The sequence below is a fragment of the Ricinus communis genome, chromosome 10 (genome assembly GCF_019578655.1).
Source record: "Ricinus communis isolate WT05 ecotype wild-type chromosome 10, ASM1957865v1, whole genome shotgun sequence".
Taxonomy (NCBI): domain Eukaryota; kingdom Viridiplantae; phylum Streptophyta; class Magnoliopsida; order Malpighiales; family Euphorbiaceae; genus Ricinus; species Ricinus communis.
In genome coordinates, this window is record NC_063265.1 from 15418168 (window position 1) to 15435891 (window position 17724).

At 31.3% G+C, this 17724-nt stretch overlaps 2 protein-coding genes and 2 pseudogenes across 2 annotated transcripts; 1 reads left to right on the plus strand and 3 right to left on the minus strand.

Moving 5' to 3' along the window:
- The first annotated feature begins 367 nt into the window (after positions 1–367).
- LOC8274901 (threonine dehydratase biosynthetic, chloroplastic) lies at positions 368–4515 on the plus strand. The gene is made up of 9 exons (XM_002528579.4): positions 368–918; positions 1641–1820; positions 1905–2174; positions 2363–2569; positions 2814–3062; positions 3142–3212; positions 3385–3502; positions 3625–3759; positions 4193–4515. The coding sequence occupies exons 1-9, from the start codon at positions 433–435 to the stop codon at positions 4331–4333; spliced, it is 1857 nt and encodes a 618-aa protein (XP_002528625.2). The 5' UTR covers positions 368–432; the 3' UTR covers positions 4334–4515.
- A 2669-nt stretch (positions 4516–7184) lies between these two features.
- On the minus strand, positions 7185–7860 carry LOC125371382 (annotated as a pseudogene).
- Positions 7861–7914: 54 nt separating this feature from the next.
- On the minus strand, positions 7915–9359 carry LOC125371383 (annotated as a pseudogene).
- A 4001-nt stretch (positions 9360–13360) lies between these two features.
- Positions 13361–16390, minus strand: LOC8274870 (pentatricopeptide repeat-containing protein At5g03800). Its single transcript, XM_048370263.1, has one exon. The coding sequence runs from the start codon at positions 16265–16267 to the stop codon at positions 13574–13576; it is 2694 nt and encodes an 897-aa protein (XP_048226220.1). The 5' UTR covers positions 16268–16390; the 3' UTR covers positions 13361–13573.
- Between the last annotated feature and the right edge of the window lie 1334 nt (positions 16391–17724).

Below are 17724 nucleotides of genomic sequence, written 5' to 3' on the forward strand. Positions count from 1 at the left end.
TTTAGTCCATCTATAACCAATTCTATAAGAATTTTGATTATATTTTTATTTTATTTAAAATACATAAATTTAAATTTATAAATAAATTTATTTTGAATTAATTGTTAACTAATTGAAAAATCTAACCGAAAGATATATTAGTATAATAATGTGAAATAAAGAGTGTTTTAATATATTCTCTAAATATCAAGAAGAAACTAATACAATAAATAAATAGTAATTATTCATATTATGCATATATCTTACTTAAATTATAACAAGGAAAAAATAAATTAATTAAACCGTAAAAGAAAATTGCGATAAAACTTGTCGTAAAATATTTTTAAAAAATAATAATTTCCCAATCCAAGCCTCTATTTATGAGCAGCCATCACTGAAAAAGAATGCGTCCGTGTCTATTACTCTCCTCTCTCAAATAAACGTAACATAGAAATGGAGACTTTCCGTTTAACACCGTCACACGCGCCGCTTCTCCGTTCAAACCACCGTGTCAAATTGAATCCAAGCACGCCCTCCGGCCTCCACAAACTTCCAATCAAACCGTTCATAAATGCCGCCATTTCAAAACAAGCAGCAGAAGTCCCTTCAATGCCAACACCATCACCGACCACCAACTCCACCACCTCCTCCGCCGCCTCCACCACATCATCATCATCATCAACAACAGTATCTAGTATTTCCTTGAATAAAGTTTCACCAAATTCTCTGCAATACCCTCCTGGATATCTTGGGGCAGTACCTGACCGTGCAGTTAATAATAATGGAGCTAATGATATTATAAATGCGATGGGATACTTGACTAATATATTGTCGTCTAAAGTTTATGATGTCGCTATTGAATCTCCTTTGCAATTTGCTCCTAAATTATCTGAGAGATTAAAGGTTAAAGTTTGGCTCAAAAGAGAGGATTTACAGCCGGTAAAGCTTTGATCTTTTCCATTTTGTTTTTGTTTTACTTTATTTGAATAAGACACTTACCGTTTTTCTTTCTTGGATTTTAGGTTGATTCTTTTTGGTTTCTTGAGGATATTTTACTGAATTAGTTCTTGAAATGTAGCGACTCTGTTTTTCTTTTTCTTGGAGGGATTATAGAATTTGAAATGATTTGATTATTTTTGGGTACTTTGAATTCTTCTCGTGTTATTTCTTGCTTCATTTAAGTGATTGTTGATGACAATTCAGTTGGATGAGGGCTTTATCTTTGTTTTATTTTCATGTTTGGTTTGAGGTTACAGTTTAGGAAGGAGATTTATTTCGCCAGTTTCGCAATGTGATTTAAGCATCCTTTTGGTTGAGCTAGGTGGTACAAGTAATTGAATTAGCTTGTTTTCCTGTTATTCATTACTCTCAGAGCTGCTAGCGTCCAGTATATTCTTGCTTATGAATTCTTTAATTCACCTTCTCTTTTGTGATTGAAATATGGCATACTTAATGCAAAGCCTGAGGTTGCTTTTTTCAGATTCTTTTGTTAGTTAAGAGCAGAGGCCACGTCTGTGTGGCGACTGCTCGAGAAACAATATGTACTTGGTCAATTTTCCAAAGCAATGTCTTCAGATGAGTTCGCTGTTTGATATTTGAATTGGAAAAATGTGCATTCTGATTGGCTCTTGTACTGTTTGTCTCAACGCTCTGTTTCTCAGGTTTTCTCATTTAAGCTACGCGGAGCTTATAACATGATGGCAAAACTTTCAAAGGAACAGTTGGAAAAAGGGGTTATTTGCTCGTCGGCTGGAAATCATGCCCAAGGTGTTGCATTAGCTGCTAAGAGACTAGGATGCAATGCAGTGATTGCTATGCCTATAACTACTCCTGAGATTAAGGTACATTTTTTTCAAGTTTATTTTTATGACTTAATCGTAATAGTTTGCTTTGGTAATTTCATTATAGATTGTTTCCCCTTACAGTGGCAATCTGTTGAGAGATTGGGTGCAACAGTTGTTCTAGTTGGGGATTCATATGATGAGGCACAGACATATGCTAAGAAAAGGGCCAAAGAGGAGGGTCGAACATTCATACCTCCTTTTGATCACCCAGACGTTATCATGGGACAAGGAACTGTTGGGATGGAAATTGTTCGTCAAATTCAAGCACCAATGCATGCAATTTTTGTGCCTGTAGGGGGTGGTGGGCTAATAGCTGGTATTGCTGCATATGTGAAGAGGGTTAATCCTGAGGTCTGTTGGTTGGTGTGCTAGAATTTGTAGCTACTGTTTATTTTTTTAACTGTTCGACATTTATTCTTTAGTTTTTTCATGAATTCTGTTCGTCGTGCCACTACTTTCTGCATGTTGGTATGGAGAAGTTTCATGGACTTGGGAGCTCTGAATTCATGACTACCACTTAACGTGATTCTTAAATGCAGGTAAAGATCATTGGGGTGGAACCCTCTGATGCAAATGCAATGGCACTGTCCCTACATCATGGTGAGAGAGTGATGTTGGACCAGGTTGGAGGTTTTGCGGATGGTGTTGCAGTTAAAGAGGTGGGTGAAGAAACTTTCCGTTTGTGCAAGGAATTAATAGATGGTGTGGTTCTTGTAAGCCGTGATGCTATTTGTGCCTCAATAAAGGTAAGATCTCTTCCATGTTCCGAGCCTCTTTAAATATCACCTCAATGCATTTTGCATTATTAGTTAGCTTAACTGGAGAGTTGACAGAGAAAGAGACTGTGCCCTTGTTTCCCTTGGCTCCCTTTTCATGCTCGCTATCTTCTTTTAAAATGATATCTGGTCAAATTGTATTCCTTTATGGCTAACCATGCAAGCTGGCATATGGCAGTCAAAATGATCGAGGAAATTATTTCATGTACTGCAGGACATGTTTGAGGAGAAAAGGAGCATTTTAGAGCCAGCAGGTGCCCTTGCCCTTGCTGGAGCAGAAGCATACTGCAAGTATTATGGCCTTGAGGGCAAAAATGTTGTGGCAATAACCAGCGGGGCAAATATGAATTTTGATAAACTGAGGATTGTAACTGAACTTGCCAATGTTGGTAGGCAACAAGAGGCTGTGCTTGCAACTGTTATGCCAGAAGAGCCCGGGATGTTCAAACGTTTTTGTGAGCTGGTTTGCCTTCACAACTTTAATGAACTCCCTTTTATAAAGCACCTGTTCTAGTTTGTATTGAAACTACTTTGGGTGTCAGGTGGGACCTATGAATATAACTGAGTTCAAATACAGATGTAGTTCTGAAAAGGAGGCTGTTGTTCTCTACAGGTTAGTGTATTAAATTCATTAGTTACTTGGAAAATCCAAATAATTCTGTTTTATATAATTAATACAAAGTATTCTTCTGTCTAATTGTTTATGCCATTGATGTTTTAGGAAAATTCGCAGGGCTATTTTCTTGTAAATCATATAAATGATGTATCACTGATATTCTGTGCAGTGTTGGCCTTCATACAGTTTTTGAAATTCAAGCGTTACAGCAGCGGATGGAAGCTTCACAATTGAGAACTTACAATCTTACATCAAGCGATTTGGTCAAAGATCACTTGCGATATTTGGTAATGATATTTTCTTATCACGGGTTTGGATTTATGAATTTGAAATTGAAATGAATCTATTGAATTTTTGTGTCATTAGCAGAATGGTATTCTAAGGCTAGTTTGTTATGTACCTCTTGCAGATGGGTGGCAGATTGAATGTTCAAAATGAGGTTCTCTGTCAATTTGTTTTCCCAGAAAGACCTGGTGCTCTTATGAAGTTCTTGGATGCATTCAGTCCACGTTGGAACATTAGCTTGTTCCATTACCGGGGGCAGGTTGGCTTCCAAAACCATCTCATCTCTTCCATAGATTTTTCAATTCATTAGCAAAGTGTTTGGTTGAAATTCATAAAATTTATGGAATTTATTTGTGAATCTAAAATTTATATGTTTTAAATGGAGTGTAAGTTAATTTAGTATTCCACATAATCAAATTTGTGTGGAATTGGTTATAACTAAACTAAATTCTAAAAAATAGGTAGAATTTCCAAATGAATTCCATATTAGTAAGTCAATACATTTCATAACACTAAAATATCTCTTTCAATTTTATCATTTTTATTTTATTTTCTTTCTCATGTCTTATTATTAAATGAAATGAATTTTTTTATGGATTTAAACCAAATATAAGACAGGTGAATTATTATGCTCCAGGGATTTCTCCCATGGTCCATATGAACTAAGTATGATTGGTTTTGCTCTGCAACAGGGTGAAACTGGTGCAAACATATTGGTAGGAATCCAGGTTCCTGAAAGTGAGATGGAGGAGTTCCATAGTCGTGCCAACAGTGTTGGGTATGGCTATGTTGTTGTAACTGACGACAATAACTTCCAGCTTTTGATGCATTAATTGGAGCTGCTATGTGGTTTTTTTTTTTTTTTTTTTTCTTTGTGTTGTGTTGGGTTATGGTAGGCTCACCACTTGAACTTCTTGGAGCGAGTGTGGACAGAATGTACAATATTACATCTTTAATTTATCTATATCTCTCTCTCTATATATATATAGCAACGTCGCAATTTGGCTTTTATTAATCTCTTTCTTTTTTTAATGAATTTTAATGCATTTCTTTACATTATGGTGTACTAGCCTTTTCGAAAAATATTAATATATTACACAAACAATTTATAATCTATAAATTATTATAGTTTTTAACACCTAAAATATTATAATTAGCTTTCATTTTTATCTGATCTGGTTAGGCTTTTTTCTCGGATAATTTCTAAAAGAGACTAAAATTATATTATTATTATTATATTATTTTGTATATCTTAAGCTATTTTTTATAAATCTTTACGTTACAGTGAACTAGGTAGCTTTACGAACAAGTATTTTTTTTAATTTTTATTATAAAATAATTTTAGTAAATAATTTTTTTTATTATAGTCTTGTACATATTAAGCCATATTTTTAAATTAATTTTAAGAATTTTCTTTAAATTATAGTGAACTAGCCTGTTATAAGGTTGTAACCTATAAAATATTATAATTTAACCTTTTAGACTTTTTGTTTTTCATTACTTAAAAAGTGAATACATTCCTTTTTTTTTTTATTATTATTATTTAAATATTTTAAATCATATAATACGATAACTAGAAAAATATATTAAAAGACTCGTATTTACAGTCTTTTCTATTTTGTTCTTATATCATATTCTAGCATAGATTCTCAATTCACGAAGGTAGGCCCATTATTAATTAAAGCTCTGGCTAGTGTTTATTATTATTACTTTTTACTCTTTGTATCTTTTTTATTTCTTCATATATATATATATATATTCTGAACTTTAGTTTTTAATTAGTTTCATAATTTTGTGTCTCAGTTAAGTTGAAGATTGATTCTCTTTTCTGTTCCTTTTTATATGACCTATAGTTTCTTTATTAATTTGTTTAAGATGTTTTATTGGCATTATAATTAAACTTACAACTTACAAAAATTTATTATTATTTGTTTTTATTTTTTCTTAGTTCCAAGGTGGTGATGATTTCCTTACACACTCAACTATCAGGTTTGCTTCAAAACCATATTAAGCTAATAATTTTCTTACTCTTCTCTATCTTTTATTTATAATCATGTTAATATATGGAAGCATATATTTATATAACTCTAATGATAGGGGAAATAAAAATTGACATCAGATCAATATATGCATGGATTCTTTTCAATAATAAAAAAACTCTTCATTATAAGAAAAAGAACAATACTGAATGCATATACATTGAAATTTTTATCATTAATTATTGGGATAATTATAAAAATAGTGTATAAACTTATTAAGATTTGACAATTAAATATTTAAATTTTTAGAAGTTACAATTTGGTGTATAAACTTATTAAATATTTATGATTGAATGTATATAGCAGGTCAACAACATGTTACAGCTTATTACAAAATGGTATATCAACTTGTTAAAATTTAATAATCAAGTATTTAAACTCTTAAAAAGTTATAATTTAGTGTGCAAAATTAAAAATAATAAATATTTGAGTGTGTGAAACCAGTCATTATATATATAAAATCTAATATAGACAAATGAAACTCTATTATATTCTCGTAATGAAAGATAATATTTACATGAAAGATTATATAAAGGATAGTAAATATTATACATCTCATAAAAAGATGTATTAATATTATAGTTAAAATTATTATCCTTAATAATGATTGATTTTGTTTTATATGTTTATAATGATGGATTGAAGAAGACAAAGTATCGCTCAAAGTTGAATAGAGATTTCTTTAAAAACATTAATAAAAATATAGTGAGAACAGTGTAATGATGTTGGTAGTAAACAATGATATATTAACTTATTAAAATTATGTACTCTTTACAGACTTTTTTGATATTTTATTTTTTTTAATCTACTAAATGGATAATATGTATTTTAAGATTACAAATCTGTAATTGTTATTAACATACTATATAAACTCAACTGTAAGTGTTTACTAAAATCACACACCAAATTATAACTTTTAAAATTTTAAATACTTAAAATGGAAAAAAAAATTAAATATATTTAGACTAAAAATACATAAAATATGAATTTGTAAAGCAACTATAAAATTATACTAAATAATATAAGATACAGTGACCTTGGAAGTAATTCCCAAATAATATGCATATGTATTTGCGTGGAATGGCAATATGAAAAAAAAAAAAAGATTTATAGAATAATATAATTGTAAATAATTTAGTAATTCAAATCATAATCTTATATATTATATAATGAAAACCTACCAATCGGGTGGGCATGCATCTAGTGCTGCCATGTCTTCTGCTTTTTGTAATATATTAATTGTGCCAGTTCGTACTGCATTGTCTTTTTATAAGTCTTATGCATTTCGGGTTCTGATCTTATGCATAATGAAGTTTGTATACTGATGAAGAAGCTGTCTGAATAATATTTTGGATCCGATCCTTTAAATGTCGATTCACAGAATGAATTTGCAGTATTCATTATCCAGGCAACTGGTTACTAGGTGCATAATGTTCTTGGTTGGTTGGTTCGTTAACATGCAAATTCTTCTCTCAAAGAGCTCTAATCTAGATTTAAATTGCAGGTGTTGGTTGGAGCTGGTAGCAAGGTTAGGTACAAGCTTGACGAGAAAAGCGGTCTTATAAAATTGCTATGTTAATCTCCTTTGTTGCTGGATTTTATAACAAGTTTGTATCTAATATAATATAACATGTATACAAATATATTAGGGCTTCAGAGGTCTCAATCCAAGGGCTGCCCTATAGCTTATTAGCTTCTGCAATCTCACAATCTGGCACGTCTCCATTCCTTGGACTGCTGCATTTAGGCTTCTTGCCATCCCTACATCTACCTCGACTCCTACGCCTGCCACGTGCCCTACCTTCCCTTTCTCTTTCTCGCCCCCTCTCACCACCGTTATCCTTTTCTTGTCTTAAACGGTAACGATCCATGTCCCAGCCCCTATCTCTGCTCCTGTCTCGTCCACGGCCTTAGTCTCTATCATCAATTCGGTCAGTCTCTTCTTCCTCTTGGAAATCATCTTCCAACACGCTCTTTCTGGGTTCAAGTGCACCCTTAAGATGTGGAAGAGCAATATCACAGGAATAATTTTTTGTCAGAAGCTCATCAATAAATTCATCGACATGCGTCACGACAAATTCTCCGTCAGGTAATCTAAGCCTCAATTTACGATAGTCATTGTACAGAGGTTTAAGGTAACCATAAATATCGACATCAGCCTCAGTCAGACGCAAGTAGAATGCACCAAGAATGCGGACGTACTTGTAATCTTCATTTTTTATGAACTCGACGATAATGTCCTTGTCGGGCTGAATTTCGAGCATCTTCATGACCAAGCACATAAAGGGAGTAGGATTCTGGTTACCACCGGAGGTGACACATGTTAAAAGTTGTTTGGTTATTAGGGCTTCAGAGGTCTCAATCCAAGGGCTGCCCTATAGCTTATTAGCTTCTGCAATCTCACAATCTGGCACGTCTCCATTCCTTGGACTGCTGCATTTAGGCTTCTTGCCATCCCTACATCTACCTCGACTCCTACGCCTGCCACGTGCCCTACCTTCCCTTTCTCTTTCTCGCCCCCTCTCACCACCGTTATCCTTTTCTTGTCTTAAACGGTAACGATCCATGTCCCAGCCCATCTACTTCTGCCTCCCTTCGTCGTCCACGGCCTTAGTCTCTATCATCAATTCGGTCAGTCTCTTCTTCCTCTTGGAAATCATCTTCCAACACGCTCTTTCTGGGTTCAAGTGCACCAAGTGATTCAAGAACCCGTCTCTCCTTAAGACATGGAAGAGCAATATCACAGGAATAATCTTTTGTCAGAAGCTCATCAATAAATTCATCGACATGCGTCACGACAAATTCTCCGTCAGGTAATCTAAGCCTCAATTTACGGTAGTCATTGTACAGAGGTTTAAAGTAACCATAAATATCGACATCAGCCTCAGTCAGACGCAAGTAGAATGCACCAAGGATGCGGACGTACTTGTAATCTTTGTTTTTTATGAAGTCGACGATAATGTCCTTGTCGGGCTGAATTTCGAGCATCTTCATGACCAAGCACATAAAGGGAGTAGGATTCTAGTTACCACCGGAGGTGACACATGTTAGAAGTTGTTTGGTTATTGGGCTGTTATAACGTATATAAGTGGATTATGCATCATTTTCCTTTGAGCTAGCTTTTAGGATGAGTTCTATCGAAGTCCATTTGTCATGGTATCAAAGCCAGCATTTTGTCTGCGATGGTGGGTTTGGTTCCGGCCCGTTTGCATGTCACGCTAAGCATGAGGGAGGGTGTTAGAAGTTGTATTTATCGCACATCGTTTGGTTACTGAGCTGTTATAATATATATAAGTGGATTGGACACCCTCTTCCTTTGAGCTAGCTTTTAGAATGAGTTCTATCTAAGCTCATTTATCACCACCAAAATAGTCAAGCTCTACGGCCTTGTCGACGAGCGTAGCGGCTGTTAAACCGAGACACTGCTTCTTCCAGTATGTTGTCTGACGAATCTTTAGCCTTACTATCTTCTCCACTAGATTATAATCTTTGCTGCTGGATTCATCATGTTGTTAGCCATTCTTTTTTTTTTCTCCTTAATACTACACAGTACTAAAACCTTAAATTTAATGCAAAATAATAAGAAAACAAATAATCCTAAACTAAATAGGACTGGGGATACTTTAATTTCCGTAATATTTAAATTATTAACTTTTGTGCAGAAAGATTGAACACTGACAAAATCTAAATAATTAAATTTGGTTGATTTTGTTACTATTAGAAATCAGCCTATTATAAGATAGTTGTGAAGGTAAACAAAATACCTGTTACGATGAAATCTAGTGAAAAAGCATAACCTTGTTTCTACCATTCGACCCATTATAAGATGATCAACGACATTGGCCCAATGTACTGGCAAGATATTGTTCCTACCATTCCTCCCTTATGACATTAAGTCCATTGGTGAACCATACATAAGGAGGTTCCGTTCAGCCTACGATAAGGAGTCCATTGGTGAACCATACATACGATAGACCCTGCGGTTTGGTAAGGTAATTCATTCGACCCGCTCGGCCAAATAATAAAATTTTCATTTTTTGAACTCTTAATAATGGTTGAAGTGAATATTGAATATAAGTTCTGATATCTTTCTTTCTAATTTTGTTTGACAGAAAAGAAAATTAAAAGATTCAGTAACATCACGTTGATTTTTTGGACAGTCATTAATTGTGAATTTTTTTAAAAAGAATTGTTATCATGAATTATCATTAATGTATATAATTCTAAACATATATTGTCTGTTTAATGGTTTGTTATTAATACAATAAAGAGGTGAATTCTGTAAAATGTGCAATTCTTTTTTAATACATTTATATATTTATTCAATGATAATATGTAAACGTTTTGTAAGACTTATATAACAAAATTATAATATGTAATTTTTATATATATTTTATATACTAAAACTTTTCTATATAAATTTTTTAAAAAATAAATTTAATATGTATATCTAATCTAGATTTTGAAAAGTTTTATTAAATAAATACATAAAAGATATTGAAAGAAAATATTTATTACTATATTTATACACCTTGACAATACGAATAGAAAATAGTTAGAATTTTTTTAAAGGGAAAAATCGTTAGATTTTTTAGACTCCCAAGTCCAAAGCAAAATGTCTTAAAAATACATGTCAATTATATGACTTAAATATGGTAATTGTTATATATATATAATAGGTTCCATTTTCAAAAGATTTGCATCCATATAATGCATTTTTAAAATATATTTGATATGCTAATATTAAAGTTTTAAAATAAAGTAAAATATTTATGTAAAGAATTTGGTTTAGATTTATTTTCATGAGAGTCCGGAAAAATTATAAACCCGAAAATAAAACGCCTATTAAAATATTAGATTGTGTAAGAAAATAAAGAAATTTTTTCCAAATACATGAAAGGTATTATCTTAGCTTGAGCGGAAAAAAGTTCTTCAAAACTAAAGTTAATAAAATTTTATTTACCATTGTTGCAAGGAAAATCAAATAATTTAGCTATATTGTCAATTGAGAAAAATTTATTTGTTAGATTTTAAATACAAAAGTTTGATTAGTGATTTTATATCTCAAAAAAACAAAAGGAAAGTTCTAAATAATATTTATAATATATTAATAGGATTAAAAAGTAATCAAATTAACTCTGCCCTAGCGCTGCACCACATAATGTTGACCCAAACTTGTAAACAATGGATAAACATATCTCATTGTGAACTTGGACCAGTTTATTTATTTAAAGGGATTTAAGATGCGCAAATTATAAGATGGATTCCGGTACATATAGCTATGTGGATCTAGCAGTCTATCTGGTATCATTTTATTTGTAAAAAAAATTTACGTTAGCATCTGACACGTGCAATAGACACTTATGTGCGTCAGAGCATGTTAAATACTGACAATATTTTTTTTTTTAAAAAAAAAATTTATGTTCATTGATTTCATAATAAATGTTCATTAACTTATGCTCATTAAATATGTATTGAATGTTTATTGTTTAAACATATAATGTTTATTATTTGTTAACTTAATTTTATTGAAAAAGAATGTACTACAATATAAATATTTGTAGTATAACTTTAGCTTGATGAATATCTATTAACTAGCTAATAAATATTATGCCTATAAATGATGAATGTTTATATCAATTTCTTCAATATGCATCGCAAAAATAATAAAAACTTTCATAAATAATCAATATTCTTATTTGAGAATATTGATGAATATTATATATACAGACAGTGAACATTGATAAATAATACATCAAATAAAATGAACATGAACATCACCAATAATAAATATTAAGTTCAATAATAATAAATATTTTAATACAAAAACTTAATTATAATAAAATATTACATCTAATGGACATTATACATATAGAAAATGAACATTTTAGTACATGTAAATAAATAAAAAATATTAATATATATATGGTATAATAAAAACTTTTTGACATGTGTTACTATATTCTGATACATATAATTTTAGTTTTAACACGTGTACTTATTATTAGCACATAAAATTCAAATTTATATATAATAAAAAAAATGAGAATAAAAGTTCATACGTTATACACTTTAGAAGTAGAATGCACCATACATCTTAGAAAGAAAATACACCACACGTGTGTTATAAACTCCACTCCATATAGATTCATGGACCGGGGTCCATGTTATAATAATTGAAATTTATATGCAAATTATAAGATGGACCCTGTCAATGTAGTATTATGAACTTAGGGGTTTATTTGGCATCGTTTTACTTATACAAAAATTTGTGTTTTAAGTTTTGTGCGCATCAAATGCTGATGCAATTTTTTTTGAAAATAATTTATGTTTATTATTTATTAATTTAATTTTGTTAAAAACGTTAAATATTCATTATTTGTTAACTTAATTTTGTTAAAAAGATATGTATACCATAATATAAATATTTGTAGTATAACTTTAGTCTGATATTTTTTTATTTACCAATTGTGTAAGGACGATTTATATTTTGTCTATATTATATATGTTCATTTGAATGAATTAGTGAGTATGATTTTCATCAATGAAGAATATCCATTGACAAACTAATAAATATTATGCTTATAAATGATGAATGTTTATATCAATCATAAAATATTTTCAATATGTGTCATAAAAACAACAAAAATTTTCATAAATAATCAATATTTTTATTTCAAAATATTAATGGACATTATATATATAGACAATGAACATTGCAATACTAGATAATGAACATTAATATTAACACTGATGAATAATATATTAAACGAAATGAGCATGAATATTAACCATAATGAATATTAAGTTCATAGATAATAAATATTTAAATACAAAGAAAATTAATTATTTTAGAATATTACATCTAATGAATATTATACATATAGAAAATGAACATTTTAGTATATGTAAACAAAAATATATTAATATGTATCGAGTCTAATAAAAACGTTTTGACCTGTGTTACTATATTTTAATACATATAATTTTTAATTTTGATACGTGTACTTATAATTAACACGTAGAATTCAAGTTTACGCATAATTTTATAGTTTTTCTATTAATTTATTTATAATTTTTATATTTTTGTATTTGATAAAATCTTAAATATAAAAAAACTAACAAAAACGTTGAAAATATTTAATTTACTCTTATTTTTTAATATTTTATTTAATTTTATATATAAATTTAATTTATATTATTACTTATAATCAAAATAATTATAATGATCGTCCAACATGCGAGTAAACAACTAGCTTTTATAAATATATAAAGAAATATATTTAAAATATTATTTTTAATATAATGTCAATTTTAATTTATTTTATTATAATTAAAAAAATCTCACGTTTCAAAAACAAATATACATATTAAAACAAAAATCTTTTAAATAATAATAATAAAATAATTATAACAGTTATATAATATGTAAATAAACGACTATTTTTTTAAAATATATAAAAAGATTTATTTAATATATAATTTTTAATATAATATTAATTTTTATAAATTTATTTTATTATAATTTAAAAAAACTAAAACAGTACTGTTTTAGAAAAAATGTGAAGAAACAAAAGTCTACCTATTATACAATTTGAAAGAAGTGGAGACTTGTTATACACCCCCTTTTTTTACACACATTTTTTCACACACGTGCTGTTTATAGACCTGTATGGACTCAGGTCCATGTTATAAGCACTGTTTAAGATGCACCAAACCTCTTGGGTTTACCAGCATCATTGACTAATGGGTGCGTTCACTAAGGAGGGTAACTATAGTACTATTAGTGATCCTAATCATCAAAGAAGAATAAGAAGAAGGAGAAGGAAAATCTTATGAATCATTTGCATTATACCAACTTTGAAGAAATTACAGAAATCCTAAAATTCGCTAACATTTGAGGAACTACATATGTATATGCTTGTATGCTATGCACTCTATCACCGAAACATGAAAAGGATAGAAATGAAAATAACAATTGTTCAATGTTTTCTACCTTCCATGATTATGGGACTCTGTTTAGCTAGCAAGGAATCATCGCCAGTAATCTTTACACGAGCAATGACCGTTTGAGAAACAATGAAATCCGGAAGTATCTCTCACGATTATCTCTCGTTTGGTGACAGCCGAAACATATTTTAAGAATGTGTGGCAATCCCCACATAGAAGGATGTTCTTCACGATGTGAACGGGTTCTCCTGGTCTAGTCTTTAGAAGTCCATAGGTTGCTGCAAGTTTTGCACTATGATAGAATAAGAAATCCTTCTTTTGATGCTCCTCTACTTCATGAAGTACGAAGCTCGTGTCAGGCTCATACCCAGCCTTCAGGCATTCCTTGATCAGAATGTCTAATCCACTATAGATGTCTTTTGCACATGGATGAGCTTTGTCTCTTACATAAAATGAATGGACCTCCTTCTGATGAATGACCCAACTTCGACAGGGGTGCTTCCGAAGCCCCCTCTTTCTCATATTGGCTCTGGCAATCTCTGAGCAATGCCACCGCCCAGAAGCAGAATACAGATTTGATACGAGTGCATATGTGGAAGGATCCTGCGGCTCCATGGCGAGTATATGCTTCACAGCTCGTTTTCCAATGCTTGTATTCAAATGGAGTCTGCAACTATCAAGCAAAGCTCGCCAAACAGAAGCCTCAGGATTAAAAGGCATCTTAATGATCATATCCTCTGCTTCTTCAAGTTGACCCCAGTATCCCAAAACACTGACAAAGGAGGCATAATGCTCTGAAGTGGGCTCAACTTCATAAATGTTTTTCATAGAGAAAAACAAATCACGACAGTCTTCAACTAGATCTGACCTAGTATGACTGTAAGCTGAAATGATTAATACAAAAGTGACTGAATCAGGTTTTACACCTGCCTTCTCCATCCTTGACCAGACAGCCAAGGCCTCATCTCCTTGCCTGTGAAGGAGATGGCCGGCAATCAAACAATTCCATGAAACAACATCATGTGCTAGCATGTCGTTGAAAGATTTAATTGCCTTATTCATGTTGCAACACTTTGAATACATGCTTATTATGGAATTTCCCACTCCTAAGTCAGCTAGGAACCCGGTTTTAAGAGCATGACAGTGGATTTGCTCCCCCATTTCCTGAGAACCTAAAGTCCCACAGACACCGAGTACTGAAGTCAAAGCAACTTCATCAACTACCATTGTCCCTTCTGAGAGGCTTAGCTGGAACAGGGAAACTGCCTCATTTGGCATACCATTTCGAGCATAGCCACATAGCATTGATGTTTGAATCACTAAGCTATCCCTATCAGATGGCCAACTGCGAAACATTTTATCAGCATCGTTCATCCTTCCACACCTTGTGTACATATCAAGCAAAGCTGTTTCAATGCAAGCATTTGATCCAAAACCAAACTTCATGATAAATCCATGAATTTGTCTGCTAATTTCAAGAGTCCTTAGTATTCCACAAGCAGTAATGACACTAGTCAAAGTGAACTCACTTAATTCTGCCCCCTCTTGGACCATCTTAATAAATAAATCCAGTGCCTTTAACCCTTCACCATTGTTACAGAATCCAGCCAAAAGAGCATTGTAAGAAACAGAATTCCTCTCTGGCATCTTCTCAAATACCTCCACAGCCAAGTCAACCAATCCAAATTCCATATATGCTGCTATCATTTGTGTCCAAGTAATCACATCTCTTACTGGCATCCTCTCACACACAGACATCACATCTTTTAGACTTCCACACTTGGTGTATAATTTGAGAATAGCATTGTTAGTACTCAAACTGTCCTCTAACCCAATCCTAATGGCATGTGCATGAACCTCTCTTCCTCCCATTAAAGCATAGCACCCAGCACAAGCAGTTAGCACTGTTGATAGAGTGAATTGATCAGCTCTAAGACTAGTTGTTCGATAGAAATTCCGAAATAACTCTAAAGCTTTCTCATAAGACAACTCATTCACCAAGCTCGATATCACAGTATTCCACGTAGCAATATCTCTTTGAGGCATCTCAACAAACAGTTGAAGGACATAATCCAAACTCCCAGACTTACCATACAAACTCATCATAGCATTCGTGATAAAGACACATTCTAAGTAACTCAACTTGATTAACAAAGCATGAACTTGAAAACCCAACTCCAAATTTAAAATCCTAATACAAGCAGTTAAAATAGCAACATAACTATACTCATTAGGCTCAACACCTGAACTCCTCATTCTAAAGAAAAGCTCAATGGCTTTCATTTCTTGATTTCCCTTAGCAAAACTCGAAATCAAGGAACTATAAGACACAACATCAGGGTTACAAAGACCCTTAAAAACCTCATAAGCATCAAGAACAAGGCCCAGCTTGAGGTAAGCTACAACTAAGGCATTACCCAGGTGGGTATCTTCTCCAAGCTTGAGAATCGAAGCATGTAGAGCTCGTGCAAGGTCAAAATCAGTGTATCTGACAGAAATTCGAAGCAAATTGAGTAAATGGTCAATGTCAATGTCAATAAAAGTGTCGTATTTAGAGTGTAGACCGAAAAGGGGTTCAATGTTTCGGTGACTAGAGAGAGTAGGGTTTGAAGATAGGAGAGACTGAGCAGTGGAAACGGAGAAGCGAGGCTGGTGGTGGTGCTGCTGCTTTGGTTTAAATAAGCAAGTATGCAGTGGAACTATCAATGGTGGTTTTGAAGGAAAGTGAAGTGAATGAAAGCAAGTGAGTAGCGCTGTGGGTTGGATGATAGCAGCCATGAACTAGAGGCGCCAACCATAATCTTCAATCTTCTTTTTCTTTTTTCTTCAATTTTAGCTCTTTTGGTCAGTCTGTTGTTTGTTAAAACTCCCAGATTTTGGCAAGTAGAGAAATAAACCCGTTTTTCCATCACGCGCCAAATGGAGATTTTTAGTTATAGCAGCAGGCCTAATGTCGAAATCTGCCTCTAAACTTGTTGGCTATGTCCAAATCTCCCAAACAAATAACTTCTTGGCCTAGTTACCCAAAATATTTGCCATTCTAAGTTAATTTACTTCAAATTAAAGAGTTCTATTATGTTTATACATGACAACTCTCAATTTTTATTTTTAACTATTTTCATATCTCAAATTCTGTTTCTAACCTCCATCACTTTTATATATGTAATTTATATTTTCATTAATTTATATCGTAAAAGATTACATAAAAATTAATAAAAATATAAAAGATATTATTTAAAGGCAAAAAATATCAAAAATAAAAACTGAGAGATATCATATATTATAAAAATAGTTAAGAGATGTTAGAGATTGAATAAGTAAAATGTAGAGATGAAATTATATATGAAGCTTATGGCCTAAAATCGAGTGAAACATATTAAAATTAATAAAATATTATTTTATTATTTTTTCTTCTAACTCTCTTATTTCTTTAACTTTTTTTTTTCCATTTTTCATCTCTCTTTCTCAATCTCTTTTTATCTTTTTTACTTTTCTAATTGATTTATGTTATCTTTTCCTATTCATATAATTTTTATTTTATTCATTTTGAGTTGATTTCTTTATCTATAACATCAAAATAATGATACTACAAATACTCACACTTTTAATTTATTAATCTCATTTTCCTATGCCATCATTAATATAGTAGAAATAACTTGACTCATACATTAAAAACGATTATATCTTTATCATAATCACTGATAGTATGAGGGTTTGTTAATGCTATCGCCAATTTTTTTTATATTTAATCGGTAAGACTTACTATTTGAAATTTAACATATCAGTTGTTTTCATTCTTTGTTTCTGTTTTAGCTAGAAAAAATCATTTTGGGAGTTATTGACTTTATTTTAAATACTTTTGGTGATATTATGTTAATTTATTATTTCTATAGTAAAATGAATAATTGAGTTTAAAAATTAAGATTATTGTGTTTTAAAATTTATTAGAGTAAATATTAATGTTTAATCCGATTATTTGAGTTCGATACTGTTGGCTCTTTTAAATAATTAAAATTATTTGATGTTGTTCTTTGAAATTTGAATTTTATATTTCAATATGGATTTGATGTTGTTTGTTGTTTTAATATTAATTTTATTTATATTTTGATACTTTTGTGTTGGTGATAAAAAAACTCATTTATTATTATTGCTTCTAAGGGATGAGATATGTTGATTGTTATATTTTGTACATATTTTTTTCTTTATTTAAATAATTACATGGTCTAATTTGGATG